Raw genomic sequence first — 26998 nt, forward strand, 5'->3', positions numbered from 1 at the left:
TTGCAAAGAGACACAAAACAACAGAAAAATGACTCAAAACAACTACACAGAGCAAGAAACAGCAAAGAAGAGACGCAAACAACTCCAAAGAGAATAAAAAAAGACCATAAAGAGACAGAAAACACAGAAAAAAACACCTGTAAGACACACAAAAGGCCCGCCTGGAGACACAAAATGACCACTACTAGATGCAAAATGGTTGCAAAGAGACACAAAACAGCCAAAATGAACACAAATAAGTAGTGCAAATAGACAGAAAAGACCTGAATTCCCACTGATGGACAATCAAAATGAATGTAGCAGAAAGCTGCCATACACCGGAGCCGCTATACCGGGCTGCAGGGTTGAATGGGGGTGAAACCTGATGACCGATATAGTGGGCTATAGTGTTGAAAAGGTTAAGACCCACTGACTTTCTTATTATTATAGTACAATATGTAGCAATAACTTGATACAAAACGACATAACACAGCATTTTAATCCATATTACACACTCTGAGTAAGTTTCATAAACACCTGATCCTGCCTTAACTCACCATTTTGCACCTGAAGTAGCACGAAAACAACAGCACTGAACCCGTCTGTTGTAGTGTGTATGTGTCTGTATGATGTCTGTGAAACGACACGGGGGCATTTCCCAGACCGGTGAGAGGGAATTAGCGTGGTATCCTTGGCAACAGTCTGTCTACCTGTCTATCCTTTGGCGGTCCATGCAGCACCTGGCGCTGCTGTGACACCTGTAGCTCCGGCTGTCCGCCCCGCTCAGCTGACTCTGCTGCCACTTGTTTTGCTGTCGCTGGTTGTTCGTACATAATGAGCAGCAGTAGTACTCACTGTGCAGGCTGTGCAGTCGACGTCATCGATTGCCTGCTGATGATTAAATGGAAAATATTCCTGTTTGTAGGTTAGAAGTTGGAGATAAGATCAGTAGAGTTTGTGTTCTTGTGTGTTTAGGTTATTTGGTTTTTAATTAAACAACAGAAAATTGCTTTCAACGTATTTGATAATCAATTAAAGTCATTTTATAAGCTAAAATTGTAAAAAGTCACTATTTACAGCTTCGGAAATGTGGAGTTTTATGTGATTGTAGATTGGATTTTTTTGTTTTGTATATGTGTTGTTATTGTGGTGCCTGAAAAATAGCAATGAAGCTTTTCAAGTATTTGCTTCTCTTCAGAGAGACTCGAAAGCGACTGAGACAGACATCAGCATGATACAATGGGAAGATTAAAAAAAGACTTCTACGAATTCCAATCCCAGACATCAAACTTTAATTAGCACGAACGCTCCGTCTTATTAAATTGATCAAAGTTAAGCTTGTTTTTCGTACTCGGGGGGACCTGTTAATCCTTTTTTAATCCAGGAATGTTAACAGTTTGACAAAACAAGAGAAGATAATCCTCAAGAAAGCAAATTTTGCAAATGGTGAGGATAACAAAACGTGCTATTGGCTGTTTCACTGACATAGTTACAAAATGCAATCCCGTTAGTCGGGATTAGCACCTGTCACAGCAAGAGGCATGTGTCCAGTCATATGGACACAGGGAGGGACGTTTCACTTGAAGCCCGGAGGACGCCTATTTGAGCCAAACCATGTTTCGCTTGAGTATCACCAAACTGTGTCGACTCAGAGTAGGTCCATCTATGTGTTTTACTTTGTGTTAAACCTGTGTTTGTGGTACCACGAGTCAGGCTGAGGCGGGTGGTTTTGGCTAAAAATGTGGCTCAGATCCGTATGTTGGTAGACTAAAATAACTAAAGGATGGCTGTTAAAGTTTTCGCTAATGGCTCGCACCTTTCAAGGACCACCTTTCGAGCTAAATCTTTATCTACCTGCTTCCTTTGTCTCTCTCCAGCTGGCTGAGTACCGACAGAGGAAAGCTCACGCGGACTCCCAGAAGAAACAGAAGAAGAAGAAGAAAAAGAAGCCCGCGGAGGACTCTGAAGGGGATTCGCAGGGAAGGGTGGAGGTGGAGCCGGATCAGCCGGTGGCAGGAGAGGAGGTCCCGGGCGGAGGGCGAGATGGATCACAAGAAGGAAATAAAGACCATCCCAAAACGGAGTTTACCTTCACCAGAACGCTGAGGAGTGGAGAGACTGTCAGGCATGACCAGACCTACAACATAGAGGTAGACTCTCGCTCCTGTTCAATACACACAGCAACACACTCTTAACCCCCAGTTTTTGTAAAACAGCCACAATATGATGTATAGATTTCTCTTTTTAATGACTAATAAAGATTTGAAACCAAATAAGGCATCTGGCACTAAAATCCTTGTCAGAGTAAAAGTGATATTTGGAATTTAATTCTCATATCACTGTAATTTTTTGAAGAAATCCTGATTTATTTGAATAACCAGAACAGCAATGAAGAGGTGTGGGCTTGACCAGTTTCTAAGTTTGATCACAGGAGTTTATATTATATATCTGGACAGTTTCGGAGCAGATTATTTGGACACATTTACCACCAGTAGCAGCTGCTTCTAAAACACTGTCAGGACGGTAATGGCTGCGAACATGTTTGTTGAATCTGCTGTACTAGATTTCATCCAAGAAGGATTTCTGCAAATTTTAGTATCTTTAAGCCGATGTGAAGAGTCAAGTCTCCCGTCACAAATCAGGTCCGGGTTGTAGTTGAGTAGTCGTTTTTTTTTTCTTGCTTAGCAAGGTTCCCAACTGCGTGAAAAGACCCAAGTGACAACCACGATAAGCGCAGGTCAGATTAATTAAAGCCAAGGAAAGGTGATTCAATACCTCCTTTCTTATCTCTTTAAGCACATGAAACACAAGTCGAGCCTTTACAAAAGAGGGAGATAATGAAGGAACATGTAAACTGTTGCGTGGTTATGTAGCCCAGTGTCAGTGCTGTTGGATTCTCTTAGCACCACAGCTGTCTGTTCCTTTCTCCTGATGAGTTCTCTTTGATAGCTTTCCTTGACCTCGTGACATTTTCTATCGAGTTCAAAGAAAAGTGTGAATGAAAAGTCATTTTTTTAAAAACTGTTCGACCACGATCCTGGTTTGAACATTGGATTGTTTTTCGTTAAGAGCTCAGAAAAATTACATCAGAGGTTACAAATTAAAAGAGAAAACAAACGAGTGCAATCTCAGATACTCATAAATTAAATATATCACATTGGTTTTGATGCATTTGCTTAAGTGCATCAAAGACGGCGTTGTCGTTTTAGTACATGAAATTAATTTCGACTTCGCTCGCCGGTTTATTTCTGCTAATTCTTTTGATTACACCCAGTCATATTTTAATTAATTAATTCCCCTGAGATGACTCTGTTTTGAATTATAGTTGTGAATGCTGGGAAACCGTCAAAGCTTCGGCTGTTCGTGGAAAAATCCTCCAAGACTTTAATTTTTCTCTGTTCGCGAGCCCCGCTACATGTGTGCTCTGATGACAGATGATGAATTCAGTGATTGAAGAAACACAAAATGGCACTAGATTTATTCTACTTTTTGCCGAGTCTCTCTCTGATTGCAGCCTTTGAGCTATAAGCTTATGTAGATTTTTTTTTACATTTCAGTATTCTTTAGAAAGTTTTTCTTCTGTCTGCGATGCTGCATCTGATTTTATTATTGTCCATCTCTTTCTTCTCCTCCTGCACCCACAAATGCTGCTGCAGGCCCATTTACTGAATATAAATTTGCATTGTTAACGTGCACTTATAAGCGCTGGTAGGGGTTTTTGTAGTAAAAGATCTGTGTAAGAAAGATGATTGCGCCTGTTGTTTCCCGGAGCTTAACGAGCCCACTGTAGCTGTCATGACAACCACCCCCACTGCGAGCACAGGGCAGCCATGCAGGAATTTAAGCAGTAAAGAATGCATTTAGAAAGTAGTTTTTAAACACCAGCATTTAGTGAATGAAGAGAGTTGTGGCTTTATTTGCTTTTCTTTAGAGATTATCAAAATACGAGCAAACCACATGTTTTAAACAACATCTAATGACACTCGATAAAGACTAAAACCAGGACTTATCATATCTTTAATGCGCCTTTTTATGAGCGGGAATCTGAGCACCATTAGTGGCCTTGCATCTTGAGGCATTTAACTAGAAAGAAGCAATTATTTTTTTTACATAAACATGTAACAGGAACAACCATTCTGACAAATATCCCTTAAATTAAAGAACTGTGACGGAGGTGGGCACTTAGTGGGCCGTTTTATGGTTGAATAATTAACTTGTCAGGGCTCGCTTGTGGACAAAGTACGTAAGTGACACACTTTGTAAACCTTTTGTGTCTCTCCGCTGGCATTTCTTGTTATATATCTGCTGATGTAAGCCTGGCGATACGTTTCCTGCCCAGTTTCTTGGTCTAGGTTTACCGCAGATTTAATCCTATTACAAGAGTGGGAACTGTGAATTTGAATGAAAAATAACAGTTTGTCTTTTTATCTATTATGCACGTGGTTTTTTATAAATACAGTCGTGACTCGATAATCCCACCCTTAACAATCCTAAACCTTGCTATCTGACAAATTTTTAGGAAAAACGAACAGAACCCATAAAAAACAGCCTTGGATTCTGACTCCGACATGACATTTTATGTCACCAATCAGGATAACGGCGTATTATCTGACTGAACAATCCCACAGATTGGCTACGTTCACACTGCAAAACTTAATGCTTAATTCAGATTTTTTGTGAAATCCGATTTTTTTTGTGAGTTCCTTCACATTTCCAGTTAAATGCGACTTGCATGTGCTCTGCTGTGTGAACTTCATACGACCCAAAAGTGTCCCACATGCGCAGAAGAGGACACGTCAACAGTGGTGGAAACAGAAGTGTGACCGCTAACTAAACTAACATCAGCAACCAAGTACTACCTGTGTGTTCCGACCACTTCCACCGCGTTGGAGCGCTCCCCCGGGGTGGAAGTGTCCCCCGACTGCGGCGAATATTCGAATAGTCATTATTAATTGGGCCTGAATATCCAGAGAGCAGAAAGTGCTATTGGGACCAGCCCTACAAGTTATTATAACAAATATGAACAATAAATATTAACAACAAATGAGCCTTCAAGCATCAAGCCCTCCTTGTATCTCGACCTCCGTCTTGACAATCTGACAGCCTTGCTATCCGACATAAAAGAAGGTTTTACATTTAGTGTCGGATTATCGAGTCAAGACAGTACATGTAGCACTCCCAAATGAAGGTACAGTATGACTTTGATGGCCATTTCTGTTTTGCACATTGTGCATTCTTTTGCACTGTTTTTAGTGGAATTGGATTCTTTAAAACTTCTCATCGCCCTTTGGTGATGCTGAGGGTTTGGCCAAACTTTTGCTTGCTTAGTCCTTCTTTTGCATAATACGTCACTTAACAGATAACTTTATCACGCATGTAGTAAAATTCAGCAGCGATACATTCTGCATTTCCTATTCACAAATATTCCTGCAGCACTTCCAAACGCTGCTTCGTGTCGCTTAGAAAGTAAACAAAGTTGATTTTTTTTTTCTTTTGAATGAAATGACGTCTGAAATGATGGTTGGTGTTTGGTGCATGAGTCGGGTAAACATACACGACCTCTCAACCTGCATTGAATTGGTAGATTTTTAAGATAAATGGAAAAGTTTAACCTTGTACATTCAGTACTCATAAATAAATATTCAGCCTTGCACACTGTTCTGCAGAAAATCAGATGATCTGATACAATTTTTTAAAATATGCAGACCTGAGGGCTCTCGTACCTTGTTTTCATCATTCAAGCCCTCTCGGTCTTTTTTAACTGCCCTCTGCCGCCACTCTTTTCCTGAACCCACTGTACGTTCGGTGCGGATATGTACCCGCAAAACTACCCGGGTTGCCGTGGAAACAGACAATTGCCTTTAAACAGATTGAGACGTGTCGATCTGTGCGACCAACTCCTGTGGCCTTGCTACACTTTTCTGCAGACCTTAAGGTTGACTGAATGCCTCAATGTTTCTTGCACAACAAGTTTTTTTTTTTTTTTTTTTTTTACCTTGGGAGCGACCTACATCCTCTCTGTTACAAAAGACTGTGGGACGGACTGTGATGTGCTGCTGCCTGGATGGGAGTTGTTATGCAGCACGAACTCATGAAACGTGAATTTTCTAGAGACCCAAGTGTTCAAGGTGGACCGTGTGAATTATTTAGCGTCAGTAAATTATTTATCCTCTTAAAAAGGAATAATTTCTATTTCTCTCACAACAATTTCTTCCTTATTCCGGACTAAGTGGTCATGGGGCCTTGGCCTGTGGGGATGCTGCTCTCTGTGAGCTGGAGGTGTTGCTGTGGAAACACAACATCATCTATGTTTTCCATTCTCAAGACTTTCACAAGCATGTGAAAGAGATTAGATACAAGTGTGTTGACTCATTGATGCCTTTCAGACGTAAGCAAGTAAACTTTGCGTCAGGCTCTCTTTCCAGTCAGTTGCAGTAGAATGTGCACTTCCAGCATTGATGGCTAACTGCAGCTTAACCGCGTCCAGTCTAATTAATCAACCCAACCTCTGCCTAGAACCGGAAAACAAGCTGAGCAGCACAGTATATGGAGCTTGCTATACATTACCAACTATTTAATCTTAATACTGAACTTGATGCCCGTAAAATGTTAGTGATATAAATGCAGACAGCGTGAAATCAGGATCAGCCTAGATTCTAGCTCTGTTCGTTCCTGTTATACTACATAAACACAGTCCATTCATTGTTGCATATTAGTGTTATAATGTATTATGTGTCTTTATACCCCCAAACGTTACAGCCACCAGCTGCAGAGATCACATGAACGAGAGAACAGCCAAACTTTTCATTTTAGCCATTGCACAATTACCATTAGTGCTTGCATTTTATGCTCCTTTTTGTTCATTTATTCAACCCTGCCTAAACTCAGAGTACATTAAAGGTATGGAAACCACATTTGCTACATAACCAGGTGTGTAAATAAAATATGTAGGCACGCAAATAACAAACGTGAATGACAATAGGTTCAGTCTATTTCAGTTTGGACAGCACTATTGCTAAAAGTACAGCAACTGTCAGGTCTGAAAACATCCTCAACATTCAGCCAAAAATATTTTACAGAATTTACTGCTGAGTCCCAAATAGCAAATAAGTGAACTCTGAATTGACACAGACTGACTCAATAACAACAGAAATGTTAAAAAGCTAGAGCATGAGGATTAGATTAAGATTTAGCAATTTTTTTTGTGCTCTGGTAAAGATCATGAATTTAGTTTTCTCTGCATTAAGAACTAGTTTATGCCTACTGAGTGTGACGTGTACAAAATTGTATTGTCTATATAAAAATGTAGATTATAGCCAGATACAGAGGAGACAGTCTCATCTATTTAAAGGGTAAATGGCACGGGCCCCAGGATTGAGCCTTGTGGGACACCTTTTGCAACAGACAAGTAAATGAAAGTTTCATGTGTCGCCATAATGTATATTTGTAGTTTCTTTTTGAAATATTGCAGCAGATTGTTGACTCTGCTGTACCTATAATCTGTGTCATCACAACAGTTTATTTTCTGCTCCAAGGAGAAATGAAAGAAACAAGTAGATTATCTTTTCTCAAATTCTGTGGGTCTGCAGATACACTGGAAAACGTAATTATATTTAAAAACAATGAGAAACTAGATTTTGCTTAATATTGCCTCTTTAGTTTAATCTGGTGATGTTAGCTTTTTCAACTAGGAACTTCTAAAAATACAAAGCCTGACAGATTTGTTTTCTCATGCCCCTGGTCGAATTAAAAACAGACTATGAAGCCATGAAAGCAAGTCCAAATATTTCCTGGCCCTCCTTAGTCAAGTCACACGTTACTTGGCCAGTATTGTGTGTTGTGCCTGCAGCTGTTAACAGCCTGAGGTGATGTTCAAGTTCTGCAACCAGACAAAGCAAACTTGTCGTCGCTCTCCTAGTCTGGGCACCATACAGCTTTAAATTATGAACCAGGATTTAACCCAGAAATAGACTTTGAGAATAGCTGTCATTACCCTGTGGCAGAAGTAGGCTAGACCAACATTTCATACTGTAGTAAAGTTTGAGAGACTTGAGGAATTTCAATGGGTGACAATGATTTTAATCTTAGTTTCACAGTAAAAGGCCACACAGAAGTTACTGCAGCTGCACCAATTCAATTACTCAAAACATTCACAAAATGTTCTTGTTTTGTTTACTTTAATTTTAGGATCTTTTACACATGATCTTCTTCATTTGTCCTGTCTGTTGTGGTTAAAATCATTACTTTTACATGTATATATCCCATTGGTTCTCTACATGTGGTATTAATGATCTTGTTTTGTGTTTTTTTGCTTGCAGCCAGAGAGTGAGGTGTCCACCACTGCTGAAGATTATTCCTCAGAGGTGAGATCATGTTTCCCAAAATATAAACCGTCACTTATGTGACAAAACTTCCTTTTCTGTAGGTTTATTATAACTCAACTGCTGCAACATGCACACTGTAGGATCTGTAGTTGCTGATAGGGGATTTATGGTCACTTCTGTGGCTCACCTCCTATTTTGGAAAATCAAAAGGCCCATATTAAGCAGGAAGTTAGTGGATTTTTTTGTAATGCATTGAGAGAGATTGTGTGTGTATAGCTAATTAAGAATTATTGACGTATAGCCTATTAGCTAGATTGACTGTGTATTGTCCTATTTATTTCAATTGAAAATGGTCGTAGAAACAACACAAAAGCATGAAAGGAAGCTGCATCGATGGCCATGGCTTGGTGAATGTGTTCTGCTGAGTCAGACCACATGAAAGGTGATTACATCGTCATGGAGTGAAAGAGTCTTTTGTAGATAAAGTCCATGTTCCATATGAATATTCTTGTATTTCATATTATATCAAGATTTTAGACATTGGATATAGTTTACAATCTACATTTTCTACATATTTGCACACTGCATGTTCTCAGACTCGGTCTTCAGTGTGTTTCAGTGCTTCTGTGAACAGTTGTTAAGCCAGAAATGTTTTATGTTCAGCCTTAGATGTGGGTTCTTGACTGTGATTGTAGCTGCTATAATGGAATAATACCCTGCAAAGGATCAATAAAGGATCTTTCTATCTAGCTGTCTATCAGTTGCATAACCTTTTCTCAGACAATGAGTGAAATAAAAGCAAAATACTTGGTGTCGCTTACAAAGAAAATCAGCATCATTTGAAAATCTGTTTACTTTCTTTCTGATTTTTTTTTTAATTTTGTGGTCTAATGTTACTTGACACTACATGCTATTATATTAAAAACCCATTAAAAGAAGTTTTTAATTTAGACTGAATTAAGAAAATGAGAACAATCCTACCAAATCCAACCTTTTAGAATGCAATTAAAGAGTATAAATCATACCTTACATCTCACCTAGAAGCTCTGCCTAAAGCTGATCTCTCAGATTTCACGGGCTTCTCACTTGCTGTTCCCAGATCTTAATGTTTGACTGAGCACATTGTGAATTAACAGGTAAATGGGTGCCACGATGAGATGACAGTGAACCTAGTGATGTCTTCGAAGGATTTTATCTGGGTACAGTAATCCGATCAAGCAGCTCTTTCGGCTCTGCTTTGGCTGTGCTAACAAACCCACTGGCTGCTGGAGTAGAGTCTCTGTTTGCTTAACATGTTCTGCAAAATTTCCTGTAACTCACTAACCACGCCTTTTGTTTTTTTAATGCTGTACTTACTCGACTGTAAACCTGCATATGTGTGTGAGGTATTTGAAAACTGTGCTGTGGGGAAAATGAATCTTACATCTTGTAAAGTTTAGGATGAAACAGAGATTTTCTGACATTTCAGAAGCGTAAATATCGCTGAAGGCTGGAACACGATGAAGTGAGGGAGGGTGGATTATGAGAGGACAGTGAATGCTTGGAGGAGAGAGAACAGGAGGTGAAGCACAAAGAACTGTTCTTTTTTATATTCACTGAGGTGATATTTGAACAGAGGAGACACAAACCAGGGAGGTGCTGATCAATGCAGCTGAGATAACTAAAGAACAAAATCAGAAATGTCATTGAAGAGCAGCAAAACTCAGACAGAAGGATCAGCAGGAATCCAAGATGTTGTATAAGAATACAGACTTTCAGATGTGTTTTCAATTTAGTCAACGTAGTCTGACAACATTTTGCTTCGTGCGAAATGAAACTCATGCCTGAATGTCGGCGATTCTCGAAAGAATTAAAGGCTCACTGTGAAGATTCAGATCTCTTATAATTTATTCAGCAATTCCCACAAAACCCGCTAATTATCTCTTGAATAAACAGCATTCAGTAGCATTCTACTAAATCTTAATGAGGTCATATCTTTTGTGTCTGCATTTAAGAAAAGTAATCTTTCAAAGAAAAAAAAAGTTTCATAACAGAAATGGAAAAAATGTGATCCTGCACCTTTTCGTTTTCATAAATTAGCAGCTTAGGTAAGGTGCTTCTCTGAATTATAATAGAAGGTTTGAAAATGTTAGATTTAGATGGAAGTTCCACGTGTAATGCAGTTACTGTATAATTAGTCTAAACATTTTCTTGATTATCTTGCAGGAATGAAAAAGCAAATGTTCATTTTGTCCACTTGAATTTTTTATTAATTACTTTGGAAGCAAAAAGGACAAAAGTGTTTGTCTGAGACGTAGCTTACAGTCTACAACTTTGCTGTGTTGTTGAAATGATTTTTTTAATCATAAACTGGATTTTATGTGGCTGATAGGCCCTATCAACTCATTCTGTAATCAATTAATCAATTAATCAGACTTTATTTCTGTAGCACTTTTCATACAAACTGAAATGCAACCCAAAGTGTTGTACAGATAACAAATAAAACTGCAATAAAACAATACCAACAACCCCCCACCTCCACCCCCACAGTCAATTATCAATAAAGGACTCTAAGACACTGGAACTAAAGGACTGAGGAAACGCTGTCCTGTATAACACGGGCAATGAGGAAAAGGCTTATAGAAGCCAATAATGTAATAAAAGCTGATAACATAATAAATTTGCACTTTTTAAACTGTAATAGGCCAATAACCTAAAGTCCTGAACCGATAACATAATAAGTTACTATGTTATTGGCCTGGTAAAAAAAAAAAAACATAGATCTGTGCAAATGTAATAACCAAAAGTTATTACGTTATTGGTTCAGGGCTTTTATTACGCTGTTGGCCTTTTACATTTTAAAAATGGCAAATTCATTACGTTATCAGCCGTTATTACATTATTGGCTTCTACACGACTTTTCCACTTTGCATTTCAAACTGGTGTCGTCTACAGCAGCTACCTACATTTGGAAGATTGACAATCTATTTAAAAACAGTTGATAACATGAACGTGTTTACTGCACTTTCTCTCATGTGGCTCGTGGCTCTTCTCACTAAACTCTGTTGCTCTTTGTTCGTGACTACGTGCTAAGCTCACTCCTGAAACTTCATCTTCTGTCCTTTAACAAAATGCTGTAAATGACATGCAAGGACTTAGCGGTGTTTTCCTGCTCAGGAGGAGGTGGAGTCCCTGCAACAGGTGACAAAAGGAGGTACGATGCAGGACATGGAGGACGCGCTGGCGGCTAAGACCCAGGCCGTGGAGGAGCTGAGTCGAGAGCTGGAGGAAATCAGGTCTGCCTTCGGTACAGAAGGTGTGCAGCAGGTAAATGTCTCATCACGGGATTACAGATCCTACTTTAGGGCTTTCATGCTCTTCTGTTATTGTAAAGGCTGTGCTCATGCTGATATACTGAGTAAATACACAGGATGGAATTTATTGAGCTTTGAGTGTCATAAACCTGCTTGCAGATTTTTAGGGTTCAAATGCATTTTCTTTACTGCTGATTTTAAAGGCTGTGCTGAGAAAATTGCTCCAGTTTCCTCCAGTTTCTCAGGTCTATCTCAGGTAATTGTGCTTAATTCCATTTTCCATTTATAGCTGCAGGACTTCGAAGCAGCGCTAAAGCAGCGAGATGGCATCATCACCCAGCTCACATCTAACCTTCAGCAGGCTCGTGAAGAGAAGGATGAGATCATGAAAGAATTCTTGGCGCTGACAGAACAAAGCCAAAAACTACAAATTCAGTTCCAGCAGGTGGGAAAGTTTTTTTTTGTCATTTCCTAAACTTGTCCTACTTATCTAATAGTGTTACACAATTATTATTTTGGCTTCTACTTGGTATTCAGGTTTCCAATTAGCAATAAATCTGTTTGTGGATGTGAAATCGTACCTGGAATGAGTAGGAGGTGTTTTTTCCCTTTGTTTTTCAATATTCTGACTTTCGTCTGATCTGATGCAGCTGCAGGCAGGCGAGACGCTGAGGAATACCAGCCACAGCAGCACTGCAGCCGATCTTCTGCAGGCCAGACAGCAGCTCGTTCAGTACCAACAGCAGCTGGAGGAGATGACTGCTGAGGTCAGGAGGCACCAGGAGAGGAGTAATGAACAGCTGGAGAGCATGAGCCAGCTCCAGCACAAGCTCAGTGAGATGGAGATGGTGAGAAGTTGTGTGCTTCGTAAAGTCACAATACTCCAGTATTTTAGACATTATTCTGCTATATTTAAGTGGCTCTCAGTATTGACCATGCATTTCCAATTCTTATTTGTCTTTGTAGTCAGGGAGAAGCTCAGAAGAATCCTTCACGCAAAGCGTAAATGAGAAGGACCTGCTGATTGCTGAACAAGAGAGAGTTATTTTGAGTCAGGAGCAGTCGCTGGCAGACTTAAGAACAGCAGAGGAGGCTTTTGCACAAACACTGAAAGAGAGAAATCAGATAATTTCCGAGCAAACTGCAATAATCACTGAACACGAGCGGTCATTGACCCTGCTCAGAGAGGAACTTGCGCACGTGGGAAGGACTACAGATGAGAATATTATACAGCAGTCAGATGAGAAAGACCTCATTATAGCAGAGCAAGGTAGAGTCATTTCAGAACGTGACTGCTCCGTTATGCAGCTCGAGGATGAGCTCGAGACCTCTGAAAAACGCCTGCGTGACCTCCAGCAGCGGATGGCTGCAAAGGAGTCCGAGCTCGAAAGATGCCTGGATGAGTTGGAAGGCACTAAATCTGACTTAGAAGGTTGTAGAAGTGAATTGGAGAGTTGTAAATTACAATTAGAGAAAGAGCAAACCGAGTTAGAAAGCTGTAAGGGCGAACTGGCAAACTCTAGACAGAAAGAGCGAATGTCATCTAATGAAATTATGCAGCTCATGGGCACAGTTGAAGACCTGCAGAAGCGTTATCACCAGGGCAGCCTGTCGGAGAGCGACACCATCCAAAAAATGCAGGAAGAAACCGTAAGGAAGCTGGAACTTCTCAGGGCAGAGCTGGACGAGATGTACGGCCAGCAGATAGTCCAGATGAAGCAGGAGCTTAATTTGCAGAATGCAGCGAGAGTGCAGCAAATGACTGAGCAGCATCACTCTGAGCTGGAGCTTCTAAAAATGCAACTCTCCCAAAGTTCCTCTGGCAGCGCTGTTGAAGTAGAAACTCTCAATGCAAAGATTAGGGAACTTCAAGAGACATTAGAGCAGTCTCAAGCAATGCACGATAAAGCCAGGCATGAGCTCAGCCAAGTAGCCCAAGAAAAGGTCAACCTGCAGGCCAAAGTTGAAGATCTTCTTAAAGATCTCCATTCAGCTAAAGAAAAAGTGGAGCAGGTCTCCCACAGTCTGATCTCTCAGGAAAGCAAACAAAGTGACCTGCAACGCCTCCAGGAGACCATTGACAATCTGAAGAGTGAGCTGTCCGCTGCTCACGAAGCTGCGCAAGAAACAGAAGCAAAACACGAATCTGAAATAACCAACTACAAGATCAAGTTGGAGATGCTGGAGAGGGAGAAAGACGCTGTGCTGGACCGCATGGCAGAGTCACAGGAAGCAGAGCTGGAGCGACTGAGGACTCAGCTCCTGTTCAGCCATGAGGAGGAGCTCACACTTCTTAGAGAAGAGTTGCAAAGAGAGAGCTTCATGAACACAGAAAACCTTCTCAACGAAGCTGCTATCAAACACGAGAAAGCGCTGGACGAGCTGCGCATCACTTATGAGGAAGATCTTCAGTTGTTAAAAAAAGAAAAGGCGAGTTTTGCCACTGAGCGAGATGAACTTTTGCACCAAATTCTTGGGCTTAAAGAAGATCTGAAGCTGGCTTTGCACAGCTCTAAAGTAGATGAGCTTGTCCAGCAGCTCCAAGAGCTTCAAATTGAGCTTGAGGAGCTTAGAAAGGGAGGCGACGAACGAGTTAGAATGGAGAACGAAAATCAGACATTACTGAAAAAGATAGAGGTACTTGAAAACCAGACGAAAGAGAAAGAACAGTGTTGGGAGAACAAACAGAAGGAGTATGAACTGACAAAGAAGACGCTAATTGAGTCTAATGACACTTTAAAAGAAGAGCTGGACTCAAAAAGTGTTCGAATTGAAACGCTCACAGCAGAGAGAGATGAAATACAACAACAAGTAGCTGAGCTCAGCGAGGAAGTCGAAAAGCAAAGGACTACTTTCTCTTTTGCTGAAAAGAATTTTGAGGTGAATTATCAGGAGCTGAAGGAAGAGTACACATGTCTCATTGAGGCAAAGACTCAGTTAGAAGAGAGGACGCTGAAGGAGACGCTCGAGTTTGAGGCGAAAATTGCCAGCCTGCAGTCACAGATTCGAGACCTGGAGGAGAGCGGCAGAGATACTGAAATGGAGGACACAAGTACAGACGGAAAAGTTGTGATAGAGAAAGATTCTACTGAGCTCATGGAGAAGCTTAATGTTACTTTGAGTGAGAAGGAAAGCCTGGCTGGAAGGCTTTCTGAAGTTACAGAGCAACTGGTGTTTACAGAGAGCAAAGTGGGACAGCTGGAAGAGGAGCTGATGAAAGTAAGACTAGAAAACACGAAGGTCATCTCCCAAAATGAAAGCCTGGGGAAGGAACTGGAAAAGAAGCAAGAGATTACGCAGGAGCAGATGAGAGGGAAGGATGCCCAGAGAGAAGCTAAGCTCCAGCAAGAAGAGAAGACTGTCGAGCCAGTTTGTTCAGTGAAGGATCATCACCTTCAGATCCAATCTTTGCGAGAGGAGATAAAGGCTCTTCAGTCCTTCTTGCGCGCAGCCGAAGACGAGAGAGACAGCATCCGGCAGACTCTGGAGCTCCACAGGCTTTCGCAGACTCCATCCCCAGCAGCGGTGCTGTCCTCGGGGGAGGGACCTGTTGAAGGACGATCCTCCCCGCTCAAGTCCACAGCCTCAGGGTCAAGCAGGCGCAAGAGACGGCAGAGGTCGAAGCAGGAGCGCAAAGTAGGCACCGCTCTTTCTGACAGCAAGGAGGAAAGACAAGGGGAGGAGGTAGAGGAGGCACCGGTGGAAGAAGAGCGAGCTAAAAGTGCTGCAGAGGAGGAGATGCAGCCTCAGATGGAGAGCCAGGTTATGTCATGTTCACAAGAGAGGGCCGGTCAGGAGGACTCCACTGACGGGTACCAGGGAGACGGAGGCAGAGGCTACATCAGCAAAGAGGTAGGCATCCACACGTATCTGCTGCACCGCACTTCTCTCAAACAACCCCGCTGCCTTTTCTTTGCCTTTTTAAAAGTCTGATTAAATTACATGTTTGATTGGGTGATTAAAGGGCTTTTCAGAAACCGTGCATGTCAAACGGAAGCGTAATTGAGTTTGCATGCATCACATTCACAATTACTGCCGGGATATTTCATATTGTAATTACCTTTTTTTTTTTCCGAAATGTGCGTTCATTGCCAGATCAGGCTGTAGTGTTGAGGAGAATGTGACCGAGGCATTTCAGCAATGACATGTTTTCTCTCTAGTGAGTAACAGCGGTGATTGCAAATTGCCTGAGTGTCTGCAGGCTTGCTCTGAAAGGTAGCGCTGAGCAGCAGCAGCATCAGCAGCAGCAGCAGCAGCAGCAGCAGAGTCGGACTCTTGTGTTACCAGATAGCCATACATTTTTAAGTTTATGCAGACCGTTCAGTGCAGCGATGTTGCTGTGGGAAGAATTTCACAAAGGGAGACACACACACAGTTCAGTCTGCATGTAACGCTCAAGTGTCAAGACTCGATATTCTGCTCATTTCTAAAGGGGAACTATACAATATTTATAATCTGCTTTCCTTTTCCTCGTGCTCAAACTGAATACATTGTTGGTTTTATAATCAAAAGAAACTCCACAATCAACTCGTCGTCTTATAGTTTGACTCATTGCTGTTATGTAGAAACGTGTACATTCTAGTTTCTTTCCATCCTGCAGGGAGTGAAGGGTTTGAGGTGAGAAGCCATTTTAACCCAGTCACTTCTATGTCTGTGTCACTTCAAGCCGTGTCACAAACGCACAAGGCAAAAAAGAGCGTGTGCCGTGTCCGTCTGCCATTTCACATCCGTGTTTCATATCGTTTTTTTTGTCACCTCCTGGGTTGGAAAACTGTACGTGCAACAGAATTTTTGGAAAAACAGAGAAAATGCAAGTTGGATTGCTGGTGGAGATTGCAGAGTTGCATTTTATGAACTATGTATTTGATGCTCTGTCTAATACTGTCTACTTTTCTATATTGAACTTTTCAAAATGAGGTCCCACTTTTTCTAGAGAGCTTCATAAACACCACTTTTTAAGGAATCCGTTTGGGTGAAATAAAGGAAAAATAAGCAAAGTTTGGGATCAAATTTTAAGCACAACTCGATATCTGCTAGAGTTTGTCTCGGCTCCCTCTCAGGAAGTGATCCATATTGGTGCATCTTATGTCCATCAGTGTCTTAATTGTCTGCAATTGTACCTCGGAAAATGATTGAGAGAGTGTGTTTAAAAGCTGCAATATTTTTTTCTTCTGCTTGCTTATTCAGGTGAGAAGACGTGGGACAGGCGGCCATGTCGCGTACCAGAGAGCAGGAGATGAGGGAGAGACTACTGAGCATGTAAATGTCACTTAAGCTCACATCCTGCCCTTTGTTTTTCAGTCGCTTTGATACATCATACAGTGGGGCATAAAGGTCAATAAATAGGTGCAGCTGCAATACAGTAAACCTTGTGGAAGAATATTGTCCTAAACCTTTTTTAAGCCCAAACTGGACTCACCCAATTGTCCTCCCTGCTCAGACTTTGCTATGAAATGCTTTTTTTCCGCTGCTGAATTCCACCTGTTCGGTAGCAGTTAACGAGATTTCAGCATTTCCACAGTCGACACACCTCAAATTGCCATCCAAGGCTGCTTCTTCTGCCCCCTTAATACACAGGTTTCACTCATGGATTTTTATTTATTTTTTTACCTGAGAGCAAAAAATGAGAATTTTCGCTGCGGAGCTCCAAGTCCCGTAGTTAAAAACCAGCACACAAAGCACATACAAAATTGAACAGCATCAGCAACCGTATCAGAGGACTCAAAAAATTAGAAATAAAGTGTTATCAGAGCAGCGCTTTACTGTGACAGAAGTAAAGAGGGAATTGCTAAAAAAAACAAAACAACTTTGTTCCGGAGCAAAATTGTCCTTGATATCAAGTTGCAGCTGGAGAGGATCCTTGACAGCGCCCCCGAGGCAGCTACTAAGTGTGAGAAACTTCAACTCGATAAGCTGCTAAATATACCTAAAAAATCTTAATAAACCCCTGAAGCCTCTTGGTTAGTCGGCACTGAGAACACATCATTTATTTTGCATGAAATAAATTGATAAAAGATTTATTTTGTTTGCTTCGGTGTGGCCTGTTGCAGAAGTTTGTTTCTAAGAAAAAAAATCTATGGCCTCTAATTGTCTTAAAATGCTCGGACATGCATCTTATAACTAATTCTGCAAGTGAGAGTTGCTCTTATCCATAAATTTAGCTTCAGTTTTGTAGATTTTGGTAATTTCCCCTGCAGCAGGGCTTATATTTCTCGTAAACTTGGGTGATTTTTGTCGTATAAGTACTTCTGTTTTTGTTACTGTTGTTGTATGCATCACTTCACATCATAGCACAGCTGCCGCCTGCTTGTTCGGCGCTGACTGTCTCATCTGCATGCTTTAAGCAGCAACATCTGAGTAGTTGCAGGTTTGAAAGGAGCCTCTCCGCGGCTCTGTCAGATGTAGCGCGAATGGGATGATTGTATCATAACAAAGCGCCTAATTAAAATGTGGAGTGCACTTTAAAACATCCAACATCAAAGGTAGCAGAATGTCATAATTGTGTAACCCTAACAAATTTGTGCTAATGCATAATGCACAATTGCAAAAAGGAGCTTCGCCGTGCGCCTTTTGTTCTCCGTCACAGAAGCGATAATAGCAGAGCTCTCGTCCTGAACACAGATGGCTTGTGCCGCGATCTGTCGTAGAAACAGGATTGTCGGAATTATCTCATGTAATCATTTACTTCCTCTGATTAGCAAATGGATGTACTGTGCTCCCTAATTTAATTTGTAATGAATTAGAACTAATATGAGATATTTTTACGACTCTTTTAGCATTATTAAGACAAACACTCCAAAAGGAAAACACATAATAATATGCTGTGCATGCAAAAGTTTTTTTTTGATCCTTTCCAGTTTTCCACATTTTGTTAAGACTCATCATAAAATTAAGGAAATAAATTTTTCCTCATAAACCTACGTACAGTACAGAAATATCTAATTTACATAAGTATTCACACCCGTCACTCACTACTTAGTTGGAGTACCTTTGGCAAGTCTTCTTGGGATTGATTTTACAAGTTTGGCACACCTTTCTCTTGGAAGTTTCTCTGATGATATCATTCAACAGGGTTGCATAGGGCGAGTCGATGCTCGGCCATTTTCAGGTCTCTCAAGAGATGCTCTGTTGGGTTCAGGCCCAGACTCTGACTGGGCCACTCCAGAGCTTTCACAGTTTTCCCGAAACACTTGCTGTGTTTTTTTTAGCAATATACTGTCTTGGTAATATATAAAACTTCGTCCCAGCCTGAGATTATAAGAACTCTGGAAAGGTTTTTACTTCCTGTTTTTCTGCATCCATCCTCCTCTATCCCGTCTAGTCTCTCAGAATAAGATCCCCATGATGCTGCCACCACCGTGCACTACTTTAGGAAAGCTATTAATTCGGCGATGCTCAATGCCAGGTTTTTTTCCCACATGCCATTGGAAGTTTTGCCCCAATAGTTGAAGCTTTGTTTCATCAGACCAGTAGATTTAGCTTCTTGTGGTCCAAGAGTGGTTCAGATGCCTGTTGGGAAACTCCCAGTGGACTGTAATGTGCCTTTTAGTGAGAAGTAGCTTCCATCTGTCCAACCTACTCTACAAAGGCCTGATCTGTTGACCTTCTGTAAGGTTCTTCTATCACCCAAATGAACTCTGGATCTCATTAGTAATGAGTATTTGGTTCCTGGTTCCAGTCTGACAAGGACGTTGGACCAGTCTTGTAAGACTTTAAGTGGTTTCAGACTTCTTTCCTTTGAGAATCGTGGTGGCTTCTGTTCTCTTGGGCGCCTTCAATGCTGCAGAAAGTTTCCTGTAACCTTTTCCATGGCTTCATGGTTTTTGCTGAAATTTTATGTACCTGGCAGATCCTATATAGGCAGGTGCTTTCCTTTTATGATTATGTCCAATGAATACAATAAGAAGGTGCACAGGTGGACTCCAACAGAAGCATCTCAGAACAGCTGATTAAGCTCAGTCATAGCAAAGGGTCTGACTGCTGCGAATGAGATATTTATTGTTATTAAATATACAAAACACTCCAAAAAACAGTTTTTGCTTTGTCATTGTGGAGTGGACAGATTTTTATTTTAAGAGTCTAAAATAAAACAAATTGTGGAAAACTTCAAAGGTTCTTAAAACTTTCAAAATGCCCTTTATATGTCTGTATAGAAACACGTGTTTTGCTGTGGATTATGTCCGTGCTGATCACATGATCTTCTTTCTGTGTTCAGGGTGAGTGCAGGCTGCAGATGGAGGCCCAGCGCATCAGTCTGTCTCAGATCCATGCCGCCCAGCTGGAGCTGGTGCAGGAGGAGACGGAAGCTCGCACACAGTCTCTGGAGCTGAAACTGCAGGATCTGAAAGACTGCGGTGGCCAGGGTGAGGAGACGGGTGGATGACGACATGTGCATCTGTGATCCAATCAGAGATCTTTTTGATTTGTCACTGATTAATCAGATTGGATCTTTTGTGCTTTGTTGGTCTATAGTTATAAACACTTGCATAATTGTGTCAATTTTGTGCCTGTTTTTTCTCAGATGAACGTAAAATCATGAAATATCACAACATGATACAAGTCGTGTCCGAAGAATGCAGCGAGATCCTTCTGGTAATTGCTGACAAAAAATATGATCATTTTCTGAATTTGTTTTCTAAACATTACCATAGCGCACAACCTCGTCTCTGTTTGTTCTGTTTTTAGTCTTTTCAAAAGATGTTTGGTGAAAAGTTTTTGGAGAGTGTTGATGCAGAGGAAAGACCAGCAACTAGTGAATCCGCCTCCGTTGTCCTGGAGGCCAGAGGTACACTACAGAATAAAACGAGTACTACTAGAAATAAAACATGTGCTTTAACTGCCGATGTAATTTGCTTCTCTTATTGCAGAGCTATACAGAGCGCTGCAGCAGGTGAGGGAGAAGATCGAGCAGGAACATCATCGACTCTCTCAGCTTCAGGCTCTGCTGAGAGCTGATGGGAACAAGGTAAAACCTGCACATCTGTAGATATTAAGCTGTGCTTCCATTTCACACTACAAGCTAATTCCAAACAGTTTCAGAGTATGAATGCACGTAAACATGTTCACACTGGAAATGTGACAAAATAAAGTATATATATAAAAACAATCAGAGGAGCTTGAACAAGTTTAAACTAATTTTGGATTAGAACTATGTGAACACCAAAGGAAATTACTATTAAAACTTTGGAAACACATTTTGCTGTCTGTTTATGAAGTCCAATTAGCATTTCTGTTCTATGTATTGTACTATATTGTTTCTTGTTCATATTAAATTCCCAAGTGTGAGGATATTTAGAATTAACAGTATATTAGGACAGTTAGTCTACAGTCAGTACTGAACGTCTCGTTTATAGACGGGACACAGTTTGAGGAACAGAGACAATAACGGTGTTGACAGAAGAACTAACACTAACAAATCTGTTGGTCTTGTAGATAACTGAACTGCAGGTGGCATACGATGAGCTGAAGAGCAACAGTGACAAGGAGATTTCTGACTTGCGTGTGCAAGTTGCCACCTTAAGTCCAAGCAAAGGTAAAGCTGGAGTTCACCGTATGTCAGATCATTGGGTTAATATATGGAGATGTGTAACAAATGTCATGTAGTTGTCTAAAGATTTTTTGTTGTTTCTTTCTAGTCTTTTTTTTTTATCTAGCTGGTTTTTCCCACCTGATTTAGGCTGCTATTATACCAATCAGTAATTCTCCTTCCTCATATGGACAGATCCTATAGTTAGTGTAACTGCAAAATCAATGCAAAGTTGTTCTGGTTGACCACCTTTATGCAGTTGGTCTCTTCTGGATTGACAATGCTGCATCCATACGCTATGGCCTTTGCAGATCTAAACCCAACTGCACACCTGTAGTGGGTTTAGGACTGATGTTTTAGACAGCATCATTAAAACATCAATATCTTGTAGAAAAATGGTGTCCCAGAGTCTTAGAGAGTCCAAGCCCAGGGGCGCTGAAGCTGTTCTGGTGTCACATAGGGGCCCAGCACCACACAAAGCACGTATTATGTTGTTTTTTAGTCTTCATCCACCACCTGTCTGTATATGCCACACACTCTGAAGTCAAACTGTGACAGTGTCTTGTTTTAAGCCACCGTTTCCTAATTAAACTTGGCACATTCTAAAATAATGTAATACTGTGAACAGACAATGGTGAATATTTGCAGACCCTGGATATGCATAAAGTCTAAACCTGTGAAATGCAAAGTAATCAGTTAAGCTGTGTTATGCTATGTGTGCATTTAAATGTGTCTATTTGATGACTCCCTGCTCATCTATCTCATACTCAAAGTAGTCTTCTGGCGCTGTAGCAGCCCGTTTTCCAGGACAAACATTAAAGTTTCATCTAATTGATTTTGATCTCAAATGTTCAGCGTATCGAATTTCACATTTCACCTCCATGTCGGTTAGATCTAGAGGAGCAGGCAGCTGCATCGAGCTCCCCTTCAGTTGATTTAAAGAGGCTGAAGGCCGAGGCTCAGGAGAAGCAGCTCCGGCTGGAGGAGAGTCACAGACAAGAGATGGAGCATCTCCGAGCCCACTACCAGCAGCAGGCCACGGAGTCAGAGGAGAGATACGCCACTGAGCTCTTCATGCTGCAGCAGCGCCTGCAGGAGGTCACGGGCCCTCAGGCCCACCACAGGTAGAGCACCAGAACCAGATCTAATGTGCAATAGTGTTTGAAAGGAAAGCTGTCCTCACAGCGACACTAAGCTTCCCTTTCCCTGTCCCTCCTTTTCCTGTAAAAAAGGGAGGAAAAAAAATTAAACATAAAAAACATAAAAGGTGATTCTTATAGATGTAGATACTTCCCCAAATTGACCAGACGTTATTCCCAATGTGCTGTTTTAAAATGAATGTCAGCTTTCACCTCTCTGATGAGGCAGAACAAAAGAGAATACACCCTAAAACTTTATCTAGTAGAGCCAACATTTCTAAAACGGTAATTCATCAAAAAGCTGTTGTCTCGTCTCAGGTTTTATAGCTTGTAAGAAGCAGCATCACTGCACCTCCAGTTGTTCAGCTTCTTTAATCCTCTCACATATACGGTTTACTCGTCATCAGAGGAGCTCATTTTAATGCTTGTAGCTGATTGATTAACACACTGTGTTTATGTTGGGAGGACAGTCTGAGCAGACCGGCCGACATGATTGACTGTTCTAAAGATAATTTGTAATACAAGCCGGTCCTCGTCACTTCCTGCTTAGCACGTGGAAGCTACCTGACCCAGTTCAGTTAACAACAAAGCCTAAACTAATGAAATATTCACAAGGTTGTTTCACTATGTGCAGATCATGCTTTTCGTTAGCCCACTAACCTGTAAAAGCAGCTTTTCAGCCTTTCCAGATGGCTTCCAGAGAGAAATGAGGCACTCAAGTCCTGTGTAGAATCACAATGAATGTGACGTAATAGACGTGAAGCACTAGTTGTTTTTTCTTTGCAATAAACTGAAGGCTCACAAACTAAAAGGTCAAAATATTCAATGTTTACTCAAGTATCAGGAGTGTACATGAACGTATGTATTAACACAGGACAAGAAAAACGATCAGGTTCATTTTTAGCTGAAAAATCCTTAATTTCTCTGACATACAGGTTGTTGATACAACATGTAGTAAACATTTTTATAATGATGAGCTCTTTCTCATGGCTAAAGGAAATAATCCTGCTCCTTTCTTTAACTCTGAGATGCTGCTGCCCTCCACTGTTTGATTTTGTAACTATAAAACCCTCAAACCTTATTTTATATTCCTGGCAGCGTTCAAGAAAGCAGAGATGTGAAACAGGGACATATTTTATATCCTGATGACTCATATAAATATTAGTATTATTACTGAAATTAGAAATATTTTATTTGGTCTTATTATGTCTAAAGCTGAAACATTTGAGTAGAGAATTACTCTGCTTCTATTTTTATTATCAAAAATACAGATCATTTCAGATTTTATTCTTTGATTTGCTGCTTTTCTTTGTCATATTTGACAACAAACTGAACATGTTTGGTGTTTTTGCTGTTTTCAAGGACGAAAAGGAAATTGCTCTTTATTTACTGACAAATTATTCACCAATTAAAGATGGAGTATGTGATTCTAATTCTAATACACTCTCTGTCAAATTTAGTGATTATCCACTCACACTCTGCTAGCTGTCCAAACAGACAATTGGCTTGGACCGATCCACACAAACTATTCCAGCGTGTCCTGTGCACGTTTTAACTCGTGCACATTCATTCATGCTTATGCACAGAACAGGGGGAAAGGGACGGTAAACGTGGCACATGCTAACTATATAAAAGTGCTAATTAGGAAAATCTTTCTTTAAAATCTCAAACTCTACCTGTAATTATTCAGCATTGAAAATAATCATGAGTTACAGCCTTTGTTATATCATTTTTGTTTTGTGTTTTTTATGCTGTTGTATAATTCAAATTGAGTTATATGTTTGATCTGTTAAACTCATCACTGAACAATCACCACATTTCTTTGTGGAATTTTGCTCAAAGTCTTAAAACCAAAAAGCATGCAAGCCCAACTAGTTCACCTTAAAGCAAGTAGGATATTTCTTTAATATATTGCCGAAATCATTGGTAATGATTATTTACTATGTTAATTATATTCTTAACTTTTAAACTAGGTCGTAGATGATTCACACTGACGTTGCGTTTTGTCTTTCAGCCGGTCCAGCGTTCCAGAGTCCAGCTCTGAGTGGATGAAGGAGGAGCACACAGAGGAAGTAAAGGTTCGACTTCTTCGTTTTGCCCTCTTCTAAATCTTCCGTGTCACATGCATCACATCCTACTACGAGCAGAAACGTGCATTAAGATGCTATGACAGTAAAGGCGGACGGGAGGAAGCAGTTGCTGCCTTTAGGCTAAAGCGTGCCCTAAATCCCCAGCCTAGCTCCAGAAGCAGCATCATGAGTGGACTTATATCTAACGATTAAAAGGATTGGACGTTACATAACACCGTTTTTTTAGCCAAGCGGACGTCCTCTAGTCTTGGTGGCTGCATGAAAGGAGGATTCTGTCTTGCGTGAATGAACTGCGCTCCATTTAAGTATTCTATCACACTCGTCTTTCTGACTTAGATCCTTTCTTAGTTTGTCATTCTCACTCCCACCAACCTCAAAACTCACACAGTTCACATTTCGAGGCTCCTACATCTTCGTGCAGAGATCAGGGAAGAAGATATGCGAGTAGAAGACTGACAGAGAAAGAGAAAGTGTGCCAAAAATTTGGCATTTTGAGACGTTTGTTTTGATTTGGAACGTTTAGCTCGCAGCAAGTGGTACCAAGGAAACTGAACGACTGTGAAACAGACAGGAATTCATCACAAGACAGAGTGGTAGTGTGCCTGTGGAAAATGTGGCTGTAATTTAATGCAAGACACCTCTTTATCTCTTTATCTTTTTATCGCCCCTGGGAGGCGGAGAGTACAAAATGCTGTATTTGTCGCTGGTCAAGGAGTGGGTGGGGTTTACGGAACCTGTTTATTTCAGGAACAGTCTTGAGGAACTTTTTTGCCCATATTTTTCTTATTTTAGAACACTGCAGCAGCTGTGATTCGGCACAATCGTTTTGTAACTTCTCTGCTTTCATCCCTCTTCTCAGGACCTGAGTGAGGAGGAACTGTCAGTGGGAGGTGAGGAGTCGCGCTGGTCTGGTGGGTCTCCTGGCCTGACGGCACAGCTGCAGGCGCTGAGGAAAGCTCTCTACCACAAGTACATCCAAGAAGTAGCCGCTCTCAAGGAGCAGCACAGCAGCGAGCTGAGGAGACTGACAGAGGAGAAGGAACGGGAGAGGAAAAGAGAGGAGCGTCAGGGAGACAGAGGAGAAAGAGAGCAGGACCTCAGCGGTATCAACGGCGCTGGAGGCTCCACAGAGAGCCTCGGGGGGAGAGTGGAGGAGGAAGTTGCAAAGGTATGTGGGCATGTATTTTAACTTTTCATACAAATGTTGTGTCCAGTCAGCAACAACTGTTTGGCTGAAATGAGTCAGTGAATTAATAATTTAAGGGATTTTACCAAGCACTAAGTATTTGCAGTAAGGTGAAAATCCTCAGAAAAAGCAAGACACGTAAAAATACATCGCCTTTGTATTCAAATAATTTGCAGATTAATAAATGCAGATAGTCATAGCAGCAGCTCAAGATAAAGTGCATTATTCATTCTTGGACAAAAACTGCATGAATGGAATGAAAAGTACCACACGAATAGAAAAGATGGTCTTAGCATTCAGTCAATCAGCACTCTTAGAGCTCCATCATTTCCCACATTAATAGAATCCTAAAGACAACATCCTCAGATCCATGTTTCTTCACAGGCCATAGTTCAGATGTCCGTGGAGTTTGCACAGCAGACCGAACTGGCTCGACTCAACAAACGTGCCTGCCAGACGAGCACCTCCATGCAGACCCAGTCGGACGAAGAGGAGCTGGAGGACAGGGAGGCGGATGAGCACACTCCCAGAGCTTCCCCCACCTCAGGCGCCTGGCTGGAGGAGGTGGAGAGGCTGGAGAGGCTGGAACGGGAGCTGGAGGAGAGGAACGCTGAGATCAGAAAGCTAAAGGAGGAGCTGCAGAAAACCGAATCGGCACCTGAGCAGGTGAGTGTCGCTTTCTGAACTGTCAAATCCAATGTTCTGCTTCCCTCCTGACTTTCAGCAACACATTTATTAACTCCATCTGATAGAGTTTAGTGCTGCTGCACCATTAAGTTGCAGATATGGCAATGCAGGTGTTACATCAGTTAGACTGAATCTATATAGTCTATATCTAGATGAATAGTTTTGCTCTGGATTTACTGGCTCTGTTGATTCTGATTAAATGGTTTTGTCCCTGAATTAAGGTTACAATAAGTGTCACGAACTGCTTCAATCAATAATGTGGTTGAAGCAGGATAAACTTTTTCTGTTGATTTTGTTTTTGTTATCCAGCATTAATGCCTAGTTGTGAACGAGCACACAGCTGTTTCAACCAATTATGATGTCATTTAACCAAAAGACTCAGCAGTAATTGGCGACATCAAACACTGGCATCTCTTTCACCTGCACCTTTAATCTGCAAAAAAGCCCAGGAGCATGTAAAATAAGATACAAACATGCTCACATTCCTAATACACTAGTTTAGAAAAGTGCAGAGTCTTTATTTCATTTTATATATTGAACTTGTAAAAGCAGCTTTTATTAGTAAATGGACTTGCTAGCATGTTTTGAACAAATCTTATAATAATCTCAACATTTAACTGATTTGACAGGAAGAATATTTATTCACCAGCTTCTATCAAATAATAATACTTTAGATTCTACATGATGCATAGTTTCATCATCTACTTACGCCGCTTGTCCTGGTTTCCTCCCGCTGATTTAGGATTACTTTTCTTCAAAGCGCCCCTGCCGCCT

General features: G+C 41.1%; 1 protein-coding gene across 3 annotated transcripts in view; it reads left to right on the forward strand.

Moving 5' to 3' along the window:
* The window catches only part of akap9 (A kinase (PRKA) anchor protein 9), a 76372-nt gene that overhangs the window by 8814 nt on the left and 40560 nt on the right, over positions 1–26998 (forward strand). For all 3 annotated transcript variants that reach the window (XM_008290567.1, XM_008290568.1, XM_008290569.1), the window contains exons 2-18: positions 1857–2129; positions 8298–8342; positions 9440–9502; positions 11460–11609; positions 11886–12041; positions 12247–12444; positions 12563–15448; positions 16784–16855; positions 19812–19959; positions 20118–20188; positions 20282–20381; positions 20464–20561; positions 21029–21128; positions 22015–22246; positions 24276–24339; positions 25211–25519; positions 25922–26203. In XM_008290567.1, the coding sequence (XP_008288789.1) occupies positions 1857–2129; positions 8298–8342; positions 9440–9502; positions 11460–11609; positions 11886–12041; positions 12247–12444; positions 12563–15448; positions 16784–16855; positions 19812–19959; positions 20118–20188; positions 20282–20381; positions 20464–20561; positions 21029–21128; positions 22015–22246; positions 24276–24339; positions 25211–25519; positions 25922–26203 (5247 nt within the window). The remainder of the gene's footprint in view (positions 1–1856; positions 2130–8297; positions 8343–9439; positions 9503–11459; positions 11610–11885; positions 12042–12246; positions 12445–12562; positions 15449–16783; positions 16856–19811; positions 19960–20117; positions 20189–20281; positions 20382–20463; positions 20562–21028; positions 21129–22014; positions 22247–24275; positions 24340–25210; positions 25520–25921; positions 26204–26998) is intronic.

The sequence above is a fragment of the Stegastes partitus genome, unplaced genomic scaffold, assembly GCF_000690725.1.
Source record: "Stegastes partitus isolate 25-593 unplaced genomic scaffold, Stegastes_partitus-1.0.2 Scaffold684, whole genome shotgun sequence".
NCBI classification, from domain to species: Eukaryota; Metazoa; Chordata; class Actinopteri; family Pomacentridae; genus Stegastes; species Stegastes partitus.